General features: G+C 41.3%; 1 protein-coding gene across 2 annotated transcripts in view; it reads right to left on the minus strand.

Annotated features, from left to right (window-relative positions):
• The window catches only part of LOC103043304 (ephrin type-A receptor 7), a 194,765-nt gene that overhangs the window by 29,831 nt on the left and 142,229 nt on the right, over window positions 1-22,705 (minus strand). For both annotated transcript variants that reach the window (XM_022676106.2, XM_022676117.2), the window contains exons 6-8: window positions 8,009-8,133; window positions 3,969-4,251; window positions 2,431-2,539 (exon numbers count right to left, since the gene is read on the minus strand). In XM_022676106.2, coding sequence (XP_022531827.2) covers window positions 2,431-2,539; window positions 3,969-4,251; window positions 8,009-8,133 — 517 coding nt within the window. The remainder of the gene's footprint in view (window positions 1-2,430; window positions 2,540-3,968; window positions 4,252-8,008; window positions 8,134-22,705) is intronic.

A 22,705-nucleotide genomic window follows, 5' to 3' on the forward strand; every position in this document is an offset into this window, starting at 1 on the left:
TACATTAATATGCAGCGATTTTAACAGAGGTATTAAAAGTACTCTCTGTAGAAATGCTTTTAGACAGTTCAACACAAACCTGCTAAATGTTACGAGGATTGTACGTTTTACTGCGGATAACTGAACTACTAATATAACTGAAGAACATAACTGGTATAAATGTGAGTGATGAAGCTCTATTGATTTTTCAGATAAAGTAAAAAAAAAATAATAGGTTTAATTAAACATAGTTGGGATGAGTTGAAGTATTGATGCACCACTAAACAGTTAAGGGATAAGATGGAGAGATGTAGGTCCATTGGACCCACATTTTAGTGTGGGAGGTTTCATGGCTAGATTAATTGAAGCCTGGTGGTCAATCTTCATTAATTGCACATTATTGCACCAGTAAGAGCAGAGTGTGAAGGTTCAGTTAGCAGGGTAAGAGCACAGTTTTGCTTAAAAAATATTGCAATGCACACAACATTATGGGTGACATACCAGAGTTCAAAAGAGGACAAATTGTTGGTGCACGTCTTGCTGGAGCATCTGTGACCAAGACAGCAGGTCTTTGTGATGCATCAAGAGCCACGGTATCCAGGGTAATGTCAGCATACCACCAAAAAGGACCAACCACATCCAACAGGATTAACTGTGGACGCTGTAAGAGGAAGCTGTCTGAAAGGGATGTTCGGGTGCTAATCCGGATTGTATCCAAAAAACATAAAACCACATTGTTTGAGCAACGTTTGCTGTGAACCCTTCTCAGGACAGTAGATGTTGTTTTACAGAAGATGGAACACACTTTCTTTGAAAAGCCTTGGTAAAAAAAAAAAAAGGATGCTGTTTGCGCCAATGTCTGGATATTTTTGAACACGCTGTATAAAAGTGTGTTTTAACGCAGCATTCACACAGCATTCTCTGCACCTGCCAGTGTGTGGGAGTGTTTCAGTGCATGTGTGATGGCTCTATGAGTACATAACTGCATGCTATCACGCCAAATCTGGACACAACAACAAGAAAACCACACAGCAGATCCTTTCTTCATCCCTCCATCCCTCCCTCTTCCACACCTCCTCTTCCTCCGCACTGGGAGACACGTCCTGTTCCAGCCCGAATGTGACATATGCACATGTCACACCTTCACACGCAGAGTGCCGGAGTGAGTTATTACGCTGCCTGTCACAAAAGAGAATGCGCTCCTGTGACTCTCACAAAGAGGAACGAGGCATCACACATGCACCTGAGGGATGAGAGATGAGCGCGAGAGCGGGTACGAGACGGACTGCTCTAAATCTGTCTTCATCCCAGCTGATGAATCCTTCTCCGGTGAAGCCTGTGGAGAAGCTGCGTCTCGGCTTCGGGACGGCTGACGTTACGTGCCGTCGCAAACTGATTCAACCTGTATCAACTCTGAGGAAATGTAACACAGCTGCGACCAAACCTGCTAACTACACAGCTGAAGTGTGTGTGTGTGTGTAGCCTATACTGAACTGGTCTAGAGTGATGACCACTGGTTGACCCTGTTGAGACCAGTTTAAAGAACCAGGCATTAATAATTCTGAAACTTCTGTGAAAAGTGTGAATGTACAATAGGGTGCACCAGATAATAAGCTGCATGTGTATTCACACTTGATTATAAGGCACATTATGAGACATTATTTGATAGTAAGGAACAGGGGTGTCGCCATATTTTCCTTCCAATTCAGCAGCAAGACCTGTACATTTAGCCGTACACTAGTTAATTCTAGCTAGCAGTTTGTCCCACATAGCTTGTTTAAACACACAGGATATAGTCCGATATACTCACCTCTGAAAGGCAAATAGCTAGCGATTAGCGCTGTTAGCAGGTAATGCTAATGCTGCTCCAGCAGTGCTACCTGGGATTAGCAACAGGTTACAGGCTGATAATACTCACCTCTAAATTGCAAAACAGCTAGCGCAAGTGATTAGCAGCTAATGCTAATACTGCTCCAGTCTAGGAAAAAGAGTTGTTGATGCTCATCAAGCTTGAGAAGGTCACAAACAAACTCACGGTAAATTTTAAACAACTGAACTGAATTAACTAATGTTAATGTTAATGAGTCCACCATCAGAAGATTAGCAGGATTGCAAGGAGAAACTGGAATATGTTTATGGGCAGATGATACCAAGATGGATCTTTCTGGATTATAGTATTATACTTGGAGAAATCAAACACTGTATTCCAGCACAGAAATCTGTAAAACATGGTGGTGGTAGCGTCATGGTTTTGGAATGTTTTTTTTTTTTTTTTTTCTAATATAATGGCTTGCAATTGTATTAAATTCTTATATTAAAACTTTGAAGCACCACTGTAGAGCCAGATTTAATCCAGAAATTAATCCGTGTTTTAGCACCAGGTGTAAATAGATTCAGGGAGTGTGTGTATGAGTGTGTATGAAACATACTGCAAGCAACAGGATGTGTTACCTTCTCCAGATCAGCAGCCCGACTCCCAGAGATAGCAGCATGATCAGAGCCGCTACAGACACCACCACGATGATCACCACCGGACTCTGCTCACTGGACGCCAGGGCCACTACACACACGCGCACACACACACGCAGGGACAGAGAGAAGTCACGGTTAGTATGCAGAGAGGCACGAGCAGTTTACTCTTCTCTAAAAGCAGCAGAGCATGACAGCCCTGATCATTACTTAGAAATGAGTAAAAAAAAAACACACACACAGATTTATGCATTTTAATGGGCCTGCTAGTGTGTGTGTGTTTCAGTGTGTGTGAGTGTGTGAGTGCACATGCAAATATTTGCTTTGACATTTGTGTGTGTGTGTGTGTGTGTGTGTGTGTGTGTGTGTGTGTGTGTGTGTGTGTGTGTTGCTGGAGTGTCGGAATGTCCCAGCCTGCACTAGCTAGGTATTTGTCCAGGTTAAACGAGAAGCACTGTGTGTGAGTGATTGAATATGCATATGTGATCTGTGTGTGTGTGTGTGTATGTTTTGTGTGTGTGTGTGTGTGTGTGTGTGTGCGTGTGTGTGTGTGCATATGAGAGCACATACAGAAGATCCAGAGCAGAGTTCAGTAAATGTGCACACAGGCCTTTAGGGTAACAGAATGCATTAATTTCTATTAGGCTACAATTTTATCAATAATTATCAAATATTTGGTTGAAACTGCAAAGGAAAAAATCTAATTATAAAAGCTAATTGGATTAAACATGTCAAATTAATACGTTCATTCCTGTATCATGTCCTTGAAAGCTCAGAGCATGAAGCTCCAGCATTATCTGGATGATTTTAATTTGTTGTACATTAAATTGCACATCCTACAATGTTACTATTGCACATCATATCTTCACTGCGGTGATGATAAATCACCCCACACTTCTATACAGTTTTCAGCACAGTATAGTTTCAGAAGTTTTAATGATTGTAATTATGTAACTTCACACAACATACATGGTTTATTTTTTCAGTTCTATTTTAAATTTTACCATATACAGCTCTGAAAAAAAATAGGAGACCACTTAAAAAATGATGAGTTTCTTTGATTTTTACCAAATTAAAAACCTCTGGAATATAATCAAGAGGAAGATGGATGATCACAAGCCATCAAACCACCAAACTGAACTGCTTGAAGTTATCCAAAAGCAGTGTGTAAGACTGGTGGAGGAGAACATGATGACAAGATGCATGAAGACTGTGGTTAAAAACCAGAGTTACTCCACCAAATATTGATTTCTGAACTTGTAAAACGTTTTATTTTCATTGCAATTTGGAAGAAATGTTGTCCGTTAATAGAATAAAATAATATTCATTTTACTCAAACATAAACCTATAAATAGCAAAATCAGAGAAACTGATTCAGAAACTGAAGTGGTCTCCTAACCTTTTTTATGCTATGTATATATGACGTTTCATTATAAAAACCTGAGTTTCTTAAAATAAAGCAAAGATGCTTTTTATACTACTAAACATTTCCTGTAGGACCAAATGTTGTTTTTACTCACGTTCCCCGAGGGTCTGCAGCTCCAGTGGAGTACTATAAGCACCGTAGTCCAGTGGAGAGGGCGAGGGTGCCACAGCTGCTGCTACTGCTGCTGATGAAGAGGTGGAGCCTGCGGCCGATGTTGAGGAAGAGGCAGAGGAGAGCAGTGAAGATGAGAGGGAGGAAGGGGCGGGGCTTGAACATGTCCGGATCAGGAAGACGTAGGTGGTGCCTGGTTTCAGGTTGTTCACGCTGATTTTGGTGGCTGCGGTCTTCACTGTGGAATAGCTCTGGTCTTTCTGATCCTGTAAAAAAAAAAACATTTTAACAATTCAGTTCAAAATGTGAAACTCATAATTTATGGATGCATTACACACTGAGTGATCTATTTTAAACATTAATTTCATTTTATTGTTGATGTTTATGGCTTAAAGCAAATGAAAACCTAAAAGTCTGTGTCTCAGAAATTTTGAATATTTAATTATATATAAGACCTATTGGTACTTTTAGCAGTGTGGGCAGTGTGCCAAATCCTGCTGGAAAATAAAATCCGCATCTCCATAAAAGTTGTCAGTAGCAGAGAGAAGCATGAAGTGCTGTAAGATTTTGTGGGAAAACAAAACTGCACTGACTTTGGACTTGATAATAAAACACAGTGGATCAACACCAGCAGATGACAGACATGTCTCTCCAAACCATCACTGATTGGTGGAAACTTTACACTAGACCTCAAGCTGTTTGGACTGTGTGTCTCTCTACTCTTCCCCCAGACTCTGCTCCCTTGATTTACAAATAAAATTTACTGATGATCATTGATGGTTTGGAGCTACAAGCATTGCAGATCATTCTAAATGGAAGCAATGAGCTGGAAGCCCATCTGAGAGAGACGAAAAGCGTTTTTTTTTTCCCCAGAGAAAAATGAAAAGCAGGTACACAACCCGTCAGAAGCTTGCTAGCACTGCCTCTTGGCTGGAGGCCCAACCAACTGCACCTATGCTGAGGTGAAATGTAGTATTGGAATGGCTTTGGGGAAAGCTGTTCTTTTTTGCTCCTTCTTTCTAACACTCTTGCTCTGTTACTGGTAGGGTGAAAGTCAGTTGACCCTGGTAAAGTAAATGGTGGGAGCACCCTTAAGGGAATGGCAGCGCAAAGAAAGAGAAAGAGAGAGAGAGAGAGAGAGAGAGAGAGAGAGAGAGAGAGAGAGAGAGAGGCAGAAAGCTTTGGACTAGACAATGATTGAAAAGTCTAGCTTCAGCGTTTTGGGTATAAGAGAATATCGACTGCCCTCAAGCATCCCTCAACCTGGGGTAAGTGTAAAGCATGTTCCAACAGCATTTCTAGGCTACCTTATCATGCATGATACAGACAATTTGGAAAAGCATTGGCATGGCCGGTTTGCAAAGAGGCTAATCTAGCAAACTACCGATAGAAACCTCAGTTGCGTTCAGTCATGCTTCATTTTTTACTTTTTCAGAACCTTTTACACTGCTGGGGATATGAACGAATTATGGAAGCAATGAAAGGTTCACAGAGCAGAAGGTGTGGATCTCAGACCCTTGTTTGTGATTGGTCTGAAGAATTAGTTTGTCCTATCAGTGTACATTGTCTCTTTCCAGTTAACAATCTTTGGTTAGTAGAATATTTTCGGAACATTACAGTGAACACATAAAAATCTCTTAAATCAGGCTGACCAATCATTATTTTTTACTTCAAAGATATGATTTAGAGTTTAGTGGCTCTTTAAAGATATGGAGTGTCTGACCCTGGTTACAGAACACAAAAAAATAAAACCTTTTGAGTCTGTGTAAATCAATTGCCAAGCAATTAAGTTTGACCGCGGGTCAGATGTTTTCCAAGCCATTACGTGGGGGACCACAAAAAAAAAGTTTTATAAATGAAGTGTAATGGGATGGAGTGTTACAGACTAGTAGCTATCCAGCCCAGAGGGTTGTTAAACCCAATTACAGAAAAGTTGATCTCAAAGCAGGTAAACCAAAGAAGAAAGGAAAAAATAAATAAATAAACACAAACGCGGGATCAAACTCGTGTCGTCAGGGTCGTGGTCCAATACACTACCGCTGCCACGGCTTGTGAATTGGGACACAGCTGGGAAAAAATGTCCTCATAAGGAGATAGGGAGCCCAAGAACGGGCTGAAAAATGAGAATGGATGGAAACTAAAGTCACATCGATCGCAACAGAGAGAGAGAGACAGGGGAGAAACGTAAACAAAAGCTCACCAGAGAAGCATTTAATTCATTTTATTATTTTTTTTTAATTACCGCTCATTACAGTTAAAACAACCTCACGGGGCAGATGTTTCATGCGAGCCGCCTGTTGCTGAACCCTGGTGTAAATGTTCCTCTTTGTTAAAAATTGTCTAAAACACCTATGAAAGGCTCAACAGTGAAATTTGGCATCCTGTGCTCACTATCCTCCAATCTCACTACAGAATTTCATATAAGACTCTACAGGCTCTCCACTGCATCTACAGTTGGTGTTATCACCATGCCTGTACAATCTCTACTTCTTCCCAGTTTTCATTTCCTTTTGTTTTCCTTTTTTTAAGTCTGTACTTCTTTATCTCTTTTTAAATGGATCAAACTTTCTCATTTTCTGTGTTGTTTGCCTGCTCTCCTGTGTGAGTGTGTTTTTGGTCTCTTGGTCTGTGCGAAACCGTGAAGGAAACCTTTAGGAGAGAAATAAAGCAGAACGGCACATAAAATATTTATTAGTGCGAGATTTATTGGATTCTACAGGGATTTGAGCAGGATCTTCTCGTCCTGTCTGTTTCATACCCTACACACCAAATAATAACCCAGCTAATGCCTGGCTAGTCATGGAATTTGGGTCAACATGATGCAACACGGCTCCAACAAGAGGCATTGTTTAAACCACAGCTCAGTTTTAAAACAAAAGAAACCTTACCCCTCTAACCCCCTGATCTCTAGCCCCCGCCCAGCGATCACAGCTTCTATTTCAGACAGGCAGACCTTGCCCAAATCAAAGTCTGGGCTTTTACTGCTTGTCTTAAAAATATTAAAGCCCTTATTCCATCCATCCACCTTCTTGCATCTGTTTTATCTACGCCAGGGTCAAGGTGGGTTCAATGCCTACCTGTCATTGTGTGTAAGGCAGGAATTCCCTCTGCACAGGATGTCAGTCTATTGCAGACCAACACAAACCCACATACTCAATCATGCAATAGAAACTTCATAATATCCATTGTCTGATCAGCATCTGTCTGATCAAGACCCTTTCACTCACATCTTGTGAGCACTTTTTCCTTATCTGTCTCTACCTAATCACAGCCACTGCGGCTCCGAATCCTGGTTGGGAATCATTGGATACAGGAATACACCCATAGAAGCCACCACCCCAGGCTAATTCTGAACAGGCTTAGCTAATGTAAACACAAAGCAGATATGTGCAAACCCGCTGTGTGACGTCAGCGTTTTCAGAAAGCTTGGTTTTCTCTGTCCGCACGGCTCCACTGGTAGCGGAGTTTTTAAAAAATATCCGCCTTGGAAAGCTTTTTCAGTGACTGGCCCAGAGGTTCTGGTCCATATTAACATGAGAGCATCACACCAGTTGCTGCAGAGTTATCAGCTGCTGCACATCCATGATGAGAATCTCCTGTACGTTCCATCACATCCCAAAGCTGCTCTATTGGATTGAGATCTGGTGACTGTGGAGGACATTCCAGTACAGTGAACTCTCTCAATGTCAAGTTCAAAAAAAGAGTCTGAGATGATTTGCGCTTTATGACATGGAGCATTATCCTGCTGGAAGTAGCATCAGAAGATACAGGTACACTGTGATCATAAAGGAATGGACATGATCAGCAACAATACTCAGGTAATGATACTCTGATGGTTTGAACTGCAGCAGAATGTCTTGGCCATGTCTACATGCCTAAATGCATTGAGTTGCTGCCATGTGATTGGCTGACTCGACATTTGCGTAAATCAGCAGTTGGACAGGTGTACCTAATAGTGGCTGGTGAATGTATATAGCAATGTTGTAACATGTAGTAGGTAAGTAGATGTGGAGGTGTGTTTACCTTCTCATAGTATTTGATCTCGTACTCTGTCCGGCTGCTGTTGGGGTTTCCAGACTCCCTCCAGGCCAGAGTCACACTGCGCTGCTCAACCTTCTCCGCACGCAACTCGCTCACCTGAGAGGGCGCTAGAGAGAGAGAGAGAGATAGAGAGAGAGAGGTTTATTGTCAGTTCTGATCTTCTTTCACTTCAGGTTTAATCACGTGAACCCCCTGCAACATAGACACTCTATAGGGGACTGTGTATGGCTGAATATGTGTGTGTGTGTGTGCGCACAGCAACCCCCAACACTGAGCTGCAGATGCTGAGAAATCAAACTGAGGAAGTGTGTGTGTGTGTGTGTGTGTGTGTAAAACCCTGCCTCTCCTGCTGCTCTGATTAAGAGATGATTTACGAGGCTGCAGCAGTTTGAGCGCTGTCACTCAAAATCGCCTGCAGGGGAGTGACGACTCCATCAGCGCGACAGCAACGGGCATCTTCTTCTCTCTCTCTCTCGCTCTCTCTCAATCTCTATATCACTCTCACTATATCTACAACAACTGCCCCCCTCTCATTTCTGTCTTGTTCTCACTTATCCTTCATCGTCTCTCTTTCCACAATATTTTCTTTTTTCTGATTCTTGACTATATGTTCCTCCTATTTTACTCCTCCTTTCACTATTGTTTCACTCACTCACTCACTCTTACAACGTCTACCTCTCATTTCTTTCTCTCTCTCGTCTCATTCTCACTTATCCTTCATCGTCTCTCTTTCCACTTTTTTTCTTTTTTCTGATTCTATCTTGACTATATGTTCCTCCTATTTTGCACATTCTTTCTCTATTGTTTCCCGCTTCATTCCTCTGATTACTTTCTCTCTCTCTCTCTCTCTCTCTCTCTCTCTCTCTCTCTCTCTCTCTCTCTCTCATAGAATAGTATGAATTGTAACGTCTCCTCTTTTAGTCTCTATATCTAATCTTTTTCTTTTTTCCTTCTCTCTGTCAGGGTTCATACACTTTTTAACCAATACATTTTCATGTTTTTTTCATGACTTTTCCATGCCTTCATGGCAAATTTTCGCGACCACACATTTTTCAAAACATCAGTGCAGACATGGACAATAAAACCTATTTAAAAACTACAAGATAGTTATAATAATAATAATAATAATAATAATAATAATAATAAAAAAGTATTCAGAGAAAGAGAAGGAAACTACAGTCCTATATGATCAGTGAAGCTGAAAAAATGGACAGTGAGTGCAGAAAAAAAGAGGGTGGTTTTAATGAAGTGGCTGGTCTGTGCATGTCATTAGTCTAATGCTCTGACAAACCAAAATCTAATATGAATTGTTGAACTCTCTCTTGCTGTAGAGAAACACACACACAGAGAGTTGTAAGTTATTTGGGTGTCTGTAATAGAGCTGTATTTTGGGGTCTGATCAAAGCGAATGCAGATCAGATTTGCTGGGTTCCTCTCACAGACGTCTCTGGGCTCTATTTGATGTCTGGAGGTTTTAGAACAAAGGAGCGATGCATTATTCATCCCCAGATTTACCGTCAGCCCGCTAACGAGCGCCGCCGCTCACCCGCCGCCCGACTGCAACACGCGAGCAGCGGCGTGCGGACTGAAGGGCTGAGGAGTCAAAAGGTGAATCTGTCTCCAGAAAACTCCAGAACACGGATCAGATCAGGGTGAGGAGAACCTGCTGCTGACAGGTGCAGCTCGTTAACCCTCATCCCAACACCTCCTCTACCAATCAGCACCGCCGCTGGACCCTCAGACGAGTGATATTACTCACTGCAGATAAACACAAACCAGACGAAAGGAGTCCAGACATTTAAAGTGATAGTTGAGTAAAAAAAAATCAATATACAATACTTATACATATAATATCAGAGAGAGAGAAAGAGAGAGTAAGAGGAGGGAGGGAGAGAGAGAGAGTAAAAGTATGAATGGAGAGAGAAAGTGAGAGCAGGAGGAGTGAAGTCACGAATAAAGGGAAAAAAAAAAGTTAAAGGAGAGAAAGAGTGAAAAAAAGGGAAAAAAATAAAATGGGATAGATGAAGTATGAGAAATTATCAGTTTTGGTATCCTTTCCTTGTTTCCCTTTCTCCCTCTTCTTTCTTTTCCTCATCATTTTTCTCCCAATCTTTTCATTTATCTGTTCTTCTCACTACCTTTTTCAGTTTCAATCACTCACTCACAAAAGTGAAGAAAGTGTGGAGGAGAAGGAAAAGACAAATGAGAGAGAGGGGGAGAACGAATGGAGAGAGTAAAAGAACAAATCAAGGAAGAAAGAAGTTGAGAGGTAGGAGAGAGTGAAAAAGAAGGGAAAAAAGAAAATGGTAGAGAGATTAAGAGATTGATAGACTGAGTTAAAAAAAAAAGGATAACAAAACTGATCATTCTTCTCACACTCTTTCACTCACTCACTCACTCACTGGATGCTCTTGGTGCCTTTTCCTTACGCTAATTTATCAAACTGAATTAAAGACAAAGAAAAAGAGCAAAAAAGAGAAAGAAAAGTAGATATCAAGAGAGAAAAGGAGCAAGAGAGGGTCTAAGTAAGGGAGAGAAGGAGCAGGCAGAAGATGAGAAAAGTGTGGAGGAGAAGGAAAGGCCAAAAAAAAGGGACAAAAGGAGTGAGGAAGCAATCAAGAGAGGGAGCAACAGAGAGAGAGGAAGAGATAGAGTGAGCAAAGAAAGAGAGTGATAGATGGAGAAAGAACTTGGGTATGAGAGGGAACGTGAGTTAAAAATAGAGATAAGAAGAAAGGGAAGAATTACACAACTGGGGGAATAAGTGAGAGAGGGAGAGAGGCAGAGGTTGTAAGGGAGTGAGAGAGGGAACGATGGAGAAGGGAGGAGGTACAGAGGAGTAAGAAGAGTAACAGAGAAAGAGAACAGAGAGAGAGAGAGAGAGGGAGTCTGTAAGATAGAGAAGGATGGAAGGAGCGAGACAGAGAGAGAGTGAGAGGTGTGTGTGTGTTGGAAATGCGAAATGTGATCTTGCCCTGAGCAGCAGCGGGGGCACACACACACACACACACACACACACACACGACAGAGAGAGAGAGAGAGAGAGAGAGAGAGAGAGTGTGAGATCATGTGAGCGGTAATCTCACTGCATAGAGATGCCTTACGGTTAGAGTTAACCTTGCATTCACACTGTAAACACGCTGCATGTGTGTGTGTGTGTGTGTGTGTGTATCCAGACCGTACTGAGAGCGTGTGTGTGTGTGTGTGTGTGTGTGATGGTGCAGTGCTGTCTCAGAAGTGTGTGTGAGACTGAATGCCTGCAGTGTGGCGCTGGGCCTCAGTCTGGCGGGACGCACTCGGCCCGCTTTAATCTGCGTGTATCAGGCGGCCCACCGGGGGGGGGCGCTATCTGGCAGGAAGTTCCATCCACACACTGCATAATCTCAGCTATCGTTCTCCACACACACACACCACACACAGCCATGAAATACTAAACATGCACACACACACACACACACACGCGCGTGAACACACACACGGTGTATCACAGCGATGGTGGGAGTTAAATAAATAATAAAGGAATAAACATGCGAATCAGAGACAGTACCCACGCTGACGGGCGGCTGGCCGGCCTGATAGAGCAGCTATTATCATTCATACCATCGTATGTGTGATCGGATGGATGGAGAGAGGGATGGAATGGTTGATGCATTAAAGTAATACATTTTTGTCATACATATGTTCAGTCAGTCAGCAAATACATGTTCAATATCTGATGTGCACTTCTTTAATTTACAACAGGAGGAGCTAAACAAAAAAAATCCTACTTTACAGAAAACACATTATATAGATGTAAGTCCTGCTGGAAAATGAAATCCTCATTTCCATACAGCTTGTCAGTAGCAGAGGGAAGCATGAAGTGCTGTAAGATTTTGTGGGAAAACAAAACTGTACTGACTTTAGACTTGATAATAAAACACAGTGGATCAACACCAGCAGATGACAGACATGTCTCTCCTCTAAACCATCACTGATTGGTGGAAACTTCACACTAGACCTCGAGCAGTTTGGACTGTGTGTCTCTCCACTCTTCCTCCAGACTCTGCTCCCTTGATTTACAAATGTAATGTAAAATTTACTGATGATCAGTGATTGTTTGGAGAAACATGTCATCTGCTGGTAATCTACTTTTACTATTCAGATCAGATAAAAAACTGGTCATGGAAGTGATTAAGTGTGTTAATTAATGGCAAATCAATAAATTATTTATGGAAAATTATTGACTTTTATTGCACAATAAATACATAATCATAAAATATCTAATTTTAACCAAATTTTATCAGAAATTCAGATTTTCGACTTAAAAGGTAGATTGCAGTGTTTGTTAGCAACTCACATCTGTAATAATCATGTATTGGGTGATTGACAGTATCTGGGCTCAGTAATAAATCACGCTAGGCTGATATTAAAATAGTCCTTCAGGTGTTAGATATCACTTTCTAACTGATTCCATTCCTGCATGTCCTTAATCACTAATTACTCACTAATTACTTTATGTAAACTTACGATCTCCCTGTTCTCTTCCCCCCCTCTCTCTCTCTCTCTCTCTCTCTCTCTCAGTCTGTCTGTCTGTCTGTCTACCCCGGGGGAGGCTGGGTGCAGTTCTTTCAGAGGGGATTGGAGGTGAATGGCGGCTGTCCAGGCGGTGATGAGGCAGTTTCATTTCCTTCCGAAAAACTCCAGCAGAGTCAGCCAACAGCCCGACAGCACACGCGCACACACACACCAACACACACACACACACACACACACACACACACACAGACACACATACACACTTCAGCTGAACGGAGCTCTTTCGAAAAGTTCATGGCAAGTGCAAAAAGTTTTATTGTGAATAGTAAACAGGTCTCCTCCTCTCCCTCCATGTCACACACACACACACACACACACACACACACACACACACACACACACACACACACACAAAGAGTCTAAGGAGTGAGGGAGAAGGAAAAGTGTAAGAGAGAAGGATGGGAGGTCTAACCGTTACTGTGGCAACTGCTATGACTGACACCTCCCCCATGTGGTGACAGACAGCTGTCAATCAAACCATAAGAACATCCATCTCATCATGACACAGCAGGAGCATTTCATCAACCCCCTAATGCTTCTCTCTCTCTCTCTCACACACACACACAAAGAGAGAGAGAGAAAGAGAGTGAGAGAGAGAATGCAATGCTGAGCAATGTCACACTGTACTCAAGTCTATCTCCATCACACACACACAAACACACAGAAATACACACACACACAAGTGCACCTAAGCACACGCCTGACAGCTGTATAGTGAAGACCTCAGCAGGAGAGAGTGAGAGAGAGCAAGAGAAAGGGGGGAGAAAAAGAGAAAGGGGGGAGAGAAAGAGGCATGTGCTCATTTTATTTCATACAGATAAAAGGCATGTGCACACACATGCACACGCAACACTCTCACACAGCCCTCTGGTGATCCTACAGCATATCCAGGTGTGTGTGTGTGTGTGTGTGTGTGTGTGTGTGTGTGTCAGAGTCGGTCACTCGTTCAAGAGAAGCCTCATGACGAGCCATGAGCAGACAGAGAACCGACCAACCACAGACAAGAAAAGAAAAGGTAAGAAAAATGGCGAGAAAAGAAACAAGACAAGATGAGACTAGACTAGACAAGAAGAGAATCAAAGCAATGGGACGTGACCAGAAGAGAAGAAACAAGATGAGACATGGCAAAGAGAGACAATATGAGACAAGACCAGATGAGAATCAAAGCAGAAGAAGCAGAACAGAAGAGAAGAAACGAGACAAAATGTGAGACTTGATGAGAAGCAAAGCAACAGGAAGAAACAATGAGAAACATCAATGCAAGAGAAGAGACAAAAATAAAAGCAAGGAAAAAGAGGAGATAAGTAAAGATGAGGGAAGATGAGATGAGAGGCAAATTGAGGAGAAGAGATTATACGAGATGAGAAGCAAAACTTAAAATATATAAACAAACAAGAAACGAAGCAAATGAAAAGAGACACAAAGGAAAGCATGTCAACACAGAGTAGACTCTACAAGATAAAGGTGAACACAGAGAATAAAGTAGACAAAAATGAAAATAAATAAGAGACATAGGCAAAAGGCAAATAGAGATGACAAGACAAAAAGAGACAAGATCAGAGGCAAAGCAAATAAAACAACAAAATAGAGACAATAGAGTATGATGAGAGAGGAGAGAAGATGAGAAGCATAGCAGATGGAAGAGACAAGAAGAGACAAGACAAGAAGGGAATAAGAAATAATAGACAAAAACAAAATGAGAAGAGAAGAGACTAGAACAGAGAAAAAAACAAAGAGAAGGAGACTGAGACAAAAAGACAAAAGGAGATGCGTATAGACAAGACAACACAGGATATGAAGAGAACATAAGAGAAGCAAATCAAAGCAAATGCAAGTTGAGAAGAGAACAGGAAAGGAAAAGATACAAAAAAATGAGAAAAGGAAAATATGGCAAAAAAGAAAAAATGAGACAAAAGGGTGAAAAGGACACAAAAAAAAAACAAAAACAAACACTGGGTCACACTGTCCCCTCTCTTTCTTTCTCCCTCTCATTCCACTCTCTCTCTCTCTCTCTCTCTCTCTCTCTCTCTCTCTCTCTTTCTGTCTCCCTCTTTTTCGGCTGTGTTTTCGCCCTGCTGTCCTTCATCCCGTGTCATCTCCTTACTCCCCTCTCTCTTGCCTTTGGCTGCAGTGGTCCTGTAGCGGCCCTGAGGAGGCCCCGGGCCCCAGAGAGCTCCACAGGAGCCGGGGGGCTAAAACAGGCGGCCTGCATCCTCTGAAGATACGGAAATGTCAATCCCCCTTACTGATACCCTCCTAACACACACACACACACACACGCGGTGACACATCTCCATGACACAGAGATACAGTACATGCATGCTGTGTGTGTGTGTGTGTGTGTGTGTGTGTGTGTGTAACTGAGCAATCCATCAAAGCATGAAATCCAGGCCAGGGTGCACAGCTGCCCTCTCTCTGCTCTGATCTGCCAGATCAGGCATATGGATTTTACTAATCTGACATTTAGACCTCTATTATAGAATGTATAAGCAGTGTGTTTGTGTGTGTGTGTGTGTGTGTGTGTGTGTGTGTGTTTGTGTAGAATATTTTGAGGGGAAATCCATGTAAATCTTCCCCAAAACCCAGTTTACTATTAAAAACTAATGTTCCACTTAAAAGGAAAATTCACCTCAACACTAGACCTCGAGCAGTTTGGACTGTGTGTCTCTCCACTCTTCCTCCAGACTCTGCTCCCTTAATTTACAAATGAAATGTAAAATTTACTGATGATCAGTGATGGTTTGGAGAGTCATGTCTGTCATCTGCTGGTGTTGATCCACTGTGTTATATTATCAAGTCTAAATTCAGTGCACTTCATGCTTCCCTCTGCTACTGACAACTTTTATGGAGATGGGGATTTCATTTTCCAGCAGGACTTGGCACACTGCCCACACTGCCTAAAGTACCAATTGTTCTTATATAATATTCAAATTTTCTGAGACTGGCTGTAAGCCATAAAATAGATCACTCTGTTTGTAATGCATCTATATAATACATGGGTTTCACATTTTGAACTGAATTACTGAAATAAAGTAATTTTTTAATAATATTCTTTTTTTTTTTTTTTTTTTTTTGAGATGCACTAGTACACAGAGTGTAATAATCATGGATTCGTTTCATTCATGCTAACACGGATTAGCTTGCTCCAAAGCCCTTGAACGGATCAGTATGCTCGGTAAGATAAGGTTAATATTCAAAACACAGTGCCTGACCAAGAGTTACCCTCACATGAATGTTCATATGAAACCTTCACGTTTGATGAAAATTTAATATCATCTTTCCAGCCGTTCCAGGATATTATGGAGGCGTAATAAAAAAGTGGGGGCAGCATTCTGTGTGTAAATATTACAGCTAGGTGCAGGAAATACTGTGCCATATGTTTCTGCTACTGGGTAGGAGAACTGTATTCCATCTGCAATATCGACAGTCAGGACCTCATTATATAACTCATATACTAGAGCATCTCAAAAATAATTAAAATATCATTGAAAAGTTACTTTATTTCAGTAATTCAGTTAAAATTGTGAAACTTCTATATTATATAGATGTATTAAACACAGAGTGTATATCTAATTTCAGCGCTTATTTATTTTATTGTTGATTATTATGGCTTACAAACAATGAAAACCCACAAATCAGTGTCTCAGAAAATTAGAATATTATATAATTAAGACCAATTGGTACTTTTGGCAGTGTGGGCAGTGTGCCAAGTCCTGCTGGAAAATTAAATCCAAATCTCCATAAAAGTTGTCAGCAGCAGAGGGAGGCATGAAGTGCTGTAAGATTTTGTGGGAAAACAAAACTGCACTGACTTTAGACTTGATAATAAAACACAGTGGATCAACACCAGCAGATGACATGTCTCTCCAAACCATTGGTAAATTTTGCATTTTATTTGTAAATCTAACAATCTAACAAGATCTTAGCCTGTCAGTGACTATAAGCAAGTAATCCAGCTCAGAAAAAAAAACAAACAAACAAAAAAAAAAACATATACAATGTAATTCTAGTTTAATCCCTTTCAGGATTTTAGAGCATGCATACTATAGTTAGTGACCTGTTATATATTATAATGTCCACTTCAGTTTATTATTAATATTCTGCTAATGCTTTAGAGTAATTATCAAATAATGTGGTGCCATAATACTGTGTATATACATCTATCATAATGTAAAAATCTCATGTTCTTTTTTTGACATTCCTGGATATCCAATATACTGTATTTATGGTAAGAGACTAACAAAAAACACTTTTTCTGGCACATTCACACCTTTTTTCTTGTTTATTTGGCTGAAAAGATCCCTTTCAGGGTTTAGGCCAACTTCTAACTCACCCTAAATACACTCTCCCTCTTGCCCTAATTCAGTTTAAGAGCGTTTTATTGGCATGACTGTATAAAGTAAAGTAAAGCGAGTCTAAAAAGAGAGCTGCTAGCTGCTCACAGCTCAACATATATTCAGAGACAGTAATAGCAGTGCTAGAGTTAATATAATTCTGTCTCTCTTTCTAACCTCTCTACACTCTTCCTCCCTGAGGGTCTACCCCTGTCCCAGCCTGGCTACCGCCTCCCCTGGGCCTGCTCCGGCCTGATAAAGCCCCTCTGGGTGGTTTTGGGGAAATCCTATTGGTCAGGGTTCTCTCCTCTCAGCCACAGGCAGCCACTCTTAAACCCGAACCCGGGCCAGGTCCTTCATTCTGAGCCATTAGAATCATTACCGCAGCTTACAGCCCCCTCTCCCTCACCGTCTCTCTTTACCACGGCTAAATATCACCCGCCCTTATCCTCTAAATGGGGCTCAGGATTTCAATATCAGGAGTGGAGAGAGAGAGAGAGAGAGAGAGAGAGAGAGAGAAAGCGGAGGGTTGAGAGAGTGGAGAAGGAGAGGATGGAGGGCTGGAGGGAGGCTAACAGGTTTAGAACGGAGGGCGCTGTGAGCCGGGCACATGATAGGCCGAGTGTGGCCTCACCTCAAAGCCGCTGATGCACTATTCATAAAGGTCAGCTCTAGTTTTTATGCCATACTGCCGGAGAGCACGGAGAGCGAGGCCAAACACAGGCCTGAAACAACACACACACAAACAGACGCATGCATACGCACGGCTAGCACAGGCTAAAACCCTGTGTGGAGGTTAGTTTTAAAGAATATATCTATTTTACAGAAATACTAATATGTGAGGAAGTGCTTTACTAGGCGAATGCTGCTAACAAACAATGGTCTGGAACTGTAACAATATTAGCTATTTAAAAGGAGTCAATTCACTAGAAATATGAGAGAGAGAGAGAGAGAGAGATAGAGAGATGCAAATAGAGAGAGAAAGAGACAGATTGCAAGAGCAGAAAAGCAAAGGGAGAATAAGACTAAATGTGAGCAAAAGAGATCAGAGACAAAGACAGAGATACAAAAAGAAAGTGAGTAAAGGAGAGAAAGACAGAGATACAAAGAGAAAGTGAGTAAAGGAGAAAAAGACAGAGATAGAAAGATATGGCAAAAGCAAGAAAGAGAAAGAGAGATATAAGGAGACAGTCAGACAGAAAGACTGAAAAGAAAAAGAGATTGCAAGTGTAAGATCAAAGAGAAAGAGAGGAAAAGCCGAGAGCATACAAGCAATAGGAGCAGGGAGAGAGATAAAGAGAGGGAAAGAGAGACAGAAGGAGAGAGACAGAAAGAGGGGAAGAGACTAAGATAAATAGCACAGACAGAGCATGAGAGACAGAGAAAAGCAACAAGCAAGCGAGAGACTGAATGAGTGAGCAATGAAGATTGAAAGAGACAGAGATGTATATGGGTGGATTGATGGATGGATGGATGGATGGATAGAGATACAAAAACAAGCAGGAGACAGACATATTGCAAGAGCAGAAAAGCAATGGAAGAATGAGACTGACCAAGAGAGAAAGAGATATGAGAGACAAGATGTGAGAAAAGCAAGAAAGACAAGAGAGAGAGAGAGAGGGAGAGAGAGATTGCAAGCGTATGATCAAAGAGAAAGAGAGGTAAAGCCAAGAGCAAACAAGCAGAGAGACAGAGAGAGAGAGAGAGAGAGAGACAGAGAGAGAGAGGGAGAGATAGAGAGAGGGAGAGACTGTAAGATTGGAATAGCGCAGATAGAGAGAGAGAGAGGAAAAGCAACAAGCAAGTGAGAGACTGAATGAGCAATAAAGACTGAGAGAGACAGAGAGATAAATAATAAGAGATAGAGAGAGTGAGAGAGAGAGAGGGAGAGATAGAGAGAGGGAGAGACTGTAAGATTGGAATAGCGCAGATAGAGAGAGAGAGGAAAAGCAACAAGCAAGTGAGAGACTGAATGAGCAATAAAGACTGAGAGAGACCGAGAGATAAATAATAAGAGAGAGAGAGAGAGAGAGAGAGAGAGGGAGAGACTGTAAGATTGGAATAGTGCAGATAGAGAGAGAGAGGAAAAGCAACAAGCAAGTGAGAGACTGAATGAGCAATAAAGACTGAGAGAGACCGAGAGATAAATAATAAGAGAGAGAGAGAGAGAGAGAGAGAGAGAGAGGGAGAGACTGTAAGATTGGAATAGTGCAGATAGAGAGAGAGAGGAAAAGCAACAAGCAAGTGAGAGACTGAATGAGCAATAAAGACTGAGAGAGACAGAGAGATAAATAATAAGAGAGAGAGAGAGAAAGAGAGATATAGAGAGAGAGAGAGATAGACAGAGAGAAGAGTGATAGTGAGAGTGTGTGAGTGGTGCAGCAGTCAGTCAGCAGCAGTAGGAGAGAGGGAGTGTATGGAAATGATGAAAGGAGCCGGAGATGAGAGCTAAATAACTGCCCCGCAATCCAGCGCTGATGAAGGAGCGGAGCGGCATCGGCTCCACGGCTCTGATGAGGAGAGAAGTGCTTCATTTACACACAGCTAACAGCAGCACCGCTTACAGAATTACCCAGAACTCCAGCTTAAAGACTCTTCCCACAATACATCAGCGAGAGCTTCAGCAGAGAGACGGAGGAACACGCCGGGGCCGGGGTGTGTGATGTGCTTAGCTACACCACTTGTGACTTGTGCATCAGAAGTGTGTGTGTGTGTGGTGGGTCATTTCAGTGCCTGGGTTTCCTGTAGTTTGAGTGTGTGTGTGTGTATAATTGCATGTGTGCCTGTCCTCTACGTGCACCAGCTGTTCAACACAACCTCGCTCGCCTCCAGATGTTGCTCTTATACAACCTCATTTTGTAACTGGTCAGCTCTGAACTGGATCAAGGCCTTACTCTCTCACACGCAAGCTAAAACACTAGGGGTGTCACGATTCTCTAAATCCTCGATTCGATTTTATTTTGATTATTATTTTAGGGTCACGATTCAATTCGATTCTCAATTTTCTTTTTTTTTTTTTTTACAGCAGAGAGGCCTATGCCAGGTTTAGATTACTTTACGGTCAGTCATTGGTTTGATTCATAAATTTTACAATATCTTATTTCAAAAGGTGGGCATGATATGAGTGATGCAAAGTGATACAAGTGATCTGTAATACATCACATTAGGCACTAATGGTCAAATTTAAATAATTTAATTAAGATATATATGTAATGCCATCTAGTGGCTTTTTTTGGTAGCAGCAGTGTGCACTATTAAAACAGCAATGTGCAACATAACAAAATAAATAATACAAAAATACAGGAACAGTCATGTACAAAATAATAGAACAATTAGAGCCTTAACAAACTGAACTCTATCCTACTATAACAGTTAAACATGAAAAATAAGACTGAGCATTACATGTTTTTTTACTTTAATAAAGATATATTATTAACTTTATCTGAGAGAAAGATGCTCCTTAAGGTACCAAAACTATTAACATATTCGAGGCTAGACAAAACAACTGTTATTTTTATATTTTAAAGTTTTTCTTTAAGGAGATGAGAATGTCCACATTATCTGGAGAAAGGGCAGCTCTTTGAGCAGTCACAATGTTCGCGGCGTCGGCTACAGTGTGCTGCGACATTTGCGTAGCGCTTAGAGGGAAGGTTCGTCAAACATCTTTTTGACTTCCATGCTCGAGACCATGACATAATTTTGATCGATTTCCATAAAATATCGAAATCGTGACACCCCTATAAAACACACACACACACAATATGTGCACATATGAATGCACAAACAAAAATAAAAAGATCAGATATAGCCCAGTTCCCTGAGACCTGCTTCTAAAAAGCGTAAAGTCACACACACAAAGCAAAGTCATCATCTTGGATGGCTGCATTCTGTCCAGTTCTTACATAAAACACTAAACATCTGTTAAATGTGTCTCAGATTGTAGGCAAAGTAAAAAAAGCCCAACATTACCTCAGGTAAAAAAAAAAACAGTCATTAAGATTAAATCTACATCATTTTCATTCTACAGTTTTCCAGCAGTAAAGCATGCCTGTGATTACTGACTACGGCTCTGCGCCAAAATAAAAGCAGCTATCTTCACAGCCAGTGATCTTATGATATAACTTTAATCTTGATTCCAATCTAATTGAGCAGAAAATGCTCATATCGCTTACAGACTGTGGCGATGATTATCTCAACAGCTTGGGATAGACTATACGGCCAAATGTTTGTGGACGGCCCTTCCAATAAATGCATTCGAGGACTTTAAATTGCAGCCCTGGCTGACACAGATGTGCAAATGCACATATACAGTTTGTATAATACCTGTCTGACCAGGTTCTTGGAAGCTTACAGAATGATTAGCCTGTGTTTTAGCAAGAACTGCCGATAAGTTTCACACCACATAGGTGTTAAGATTCAATATATTGTGATACTTTGTGAAGTTTTTTAAAGCAAATTATAGAATCAAAAAGTGTATATCATAGTATAAAATAAAGTGATAAAATAAAAACACACCATATGCATAGAATGAGTAAAGAAAAAAAAAGTATACTGTTTATCCAATCAGAACATTAAGATATGCACCAAGTCTATCAACAAACCTATGAATGGACTGGTCTGAACAGGAAACACCCCCCAAAATTAATTTGGTTTAATGGGAGCAGTGTGTTCTCATAACATGATCAGAGTACATCAGATATTAAAGAAACAGTCAGCTGGTACCAACAGAGTTTCAAACAGTATTTTTGTCACAAAAATCTGTGTGGGTTTTAGCCTTCCGAATGTGCCCACTATCGTTGCCCCAGTCCCATTTCCACACTCAGGATTGCCAGGTATGAACAATAGTGAGCAAACGCTGTGCTGCAGCCATGGGAACGGGAGAGCTGGCTATTTATCTGCTGAACAGGTAATCATTGAGCTTCAGTAAGGTTGCTAACCATAGCTGAGTAATTTACCACCACCACTATTAGTAGTGTAGTAGAGGGGTCATGTCGGACACTCAAACATATACAATGGTTTATTCATTGATCAGCTACAGATTTAGACGCTTTGTCGCATGTCACTGTGTGTCTATCTGGCAACCCACGTGAGTGTGACTGGGGAGTAGTAATTGGAAAATAAATTCCTACACAGTGTTTATTGCAATGCATTCATATACTTTCAGTTGCACCCACTGCTGACACAGGTGTGCAATTGCACATATTGCTGACAAATCTTCATTCAGGTGTAAGTTGTCAGATCATGAGAAGTTAATAAAAAGCGAACACTGATCTGTATTTGTGGATCTGGTGTGAAAGTCTATGTGAGCTAAACATCACTTCACAACGAGTTGTGTGACGAGCAGTTCCGAAAACATGAAGCAGGCCAGCTTTCCAGGTTCTGCTGATAAAGACTGATAGTACAAAGCAAGGGTCTGCTGAGATTAAAGAATTAAGGTGGTATTAGACACCACAGGTCCTGGTAAATACAGATTTTCATGGGCTTCAGTGCGGTTTTGTCGACTGAACTGTAAATCGATTGGAAGTAAAGCTGCCCAAGGACAGGAGTCAAGGACGGTAACCTCTAAAGCACAGCCTGTCAGTCTTTACAAACAAGAGAAAGTGTGTGTGTGTTTATTTGTGGTGCATTCATTAATTGCAATATCTGGGGGTTTAATCTGGAGTTGTGTGTGGTCCAAGAAATAAAAATACTAAAGATACTAAACCCACCCAACAACCCAGCCCCCGGTTTAAACCACACATTTATTTAGTATACGGAGAATTAAAACCAT

The sequence above is a fragment of the Astyanax mexicanus genome, chromosome 19 (genome assembly GCF_023375975.1).
Source record: "Astyanax mexicanus isolate ESR-SI-001 chromosome 19, AstMex3_surface, whole genome shotgun sequence".
Classification (NCBI taxonomy): Eukaryota; Metazoa; Chordata; class Actinopteri; order Characiformes; family Acestrorhamphidae; genus Astyanax; species Astyanax mexicanus.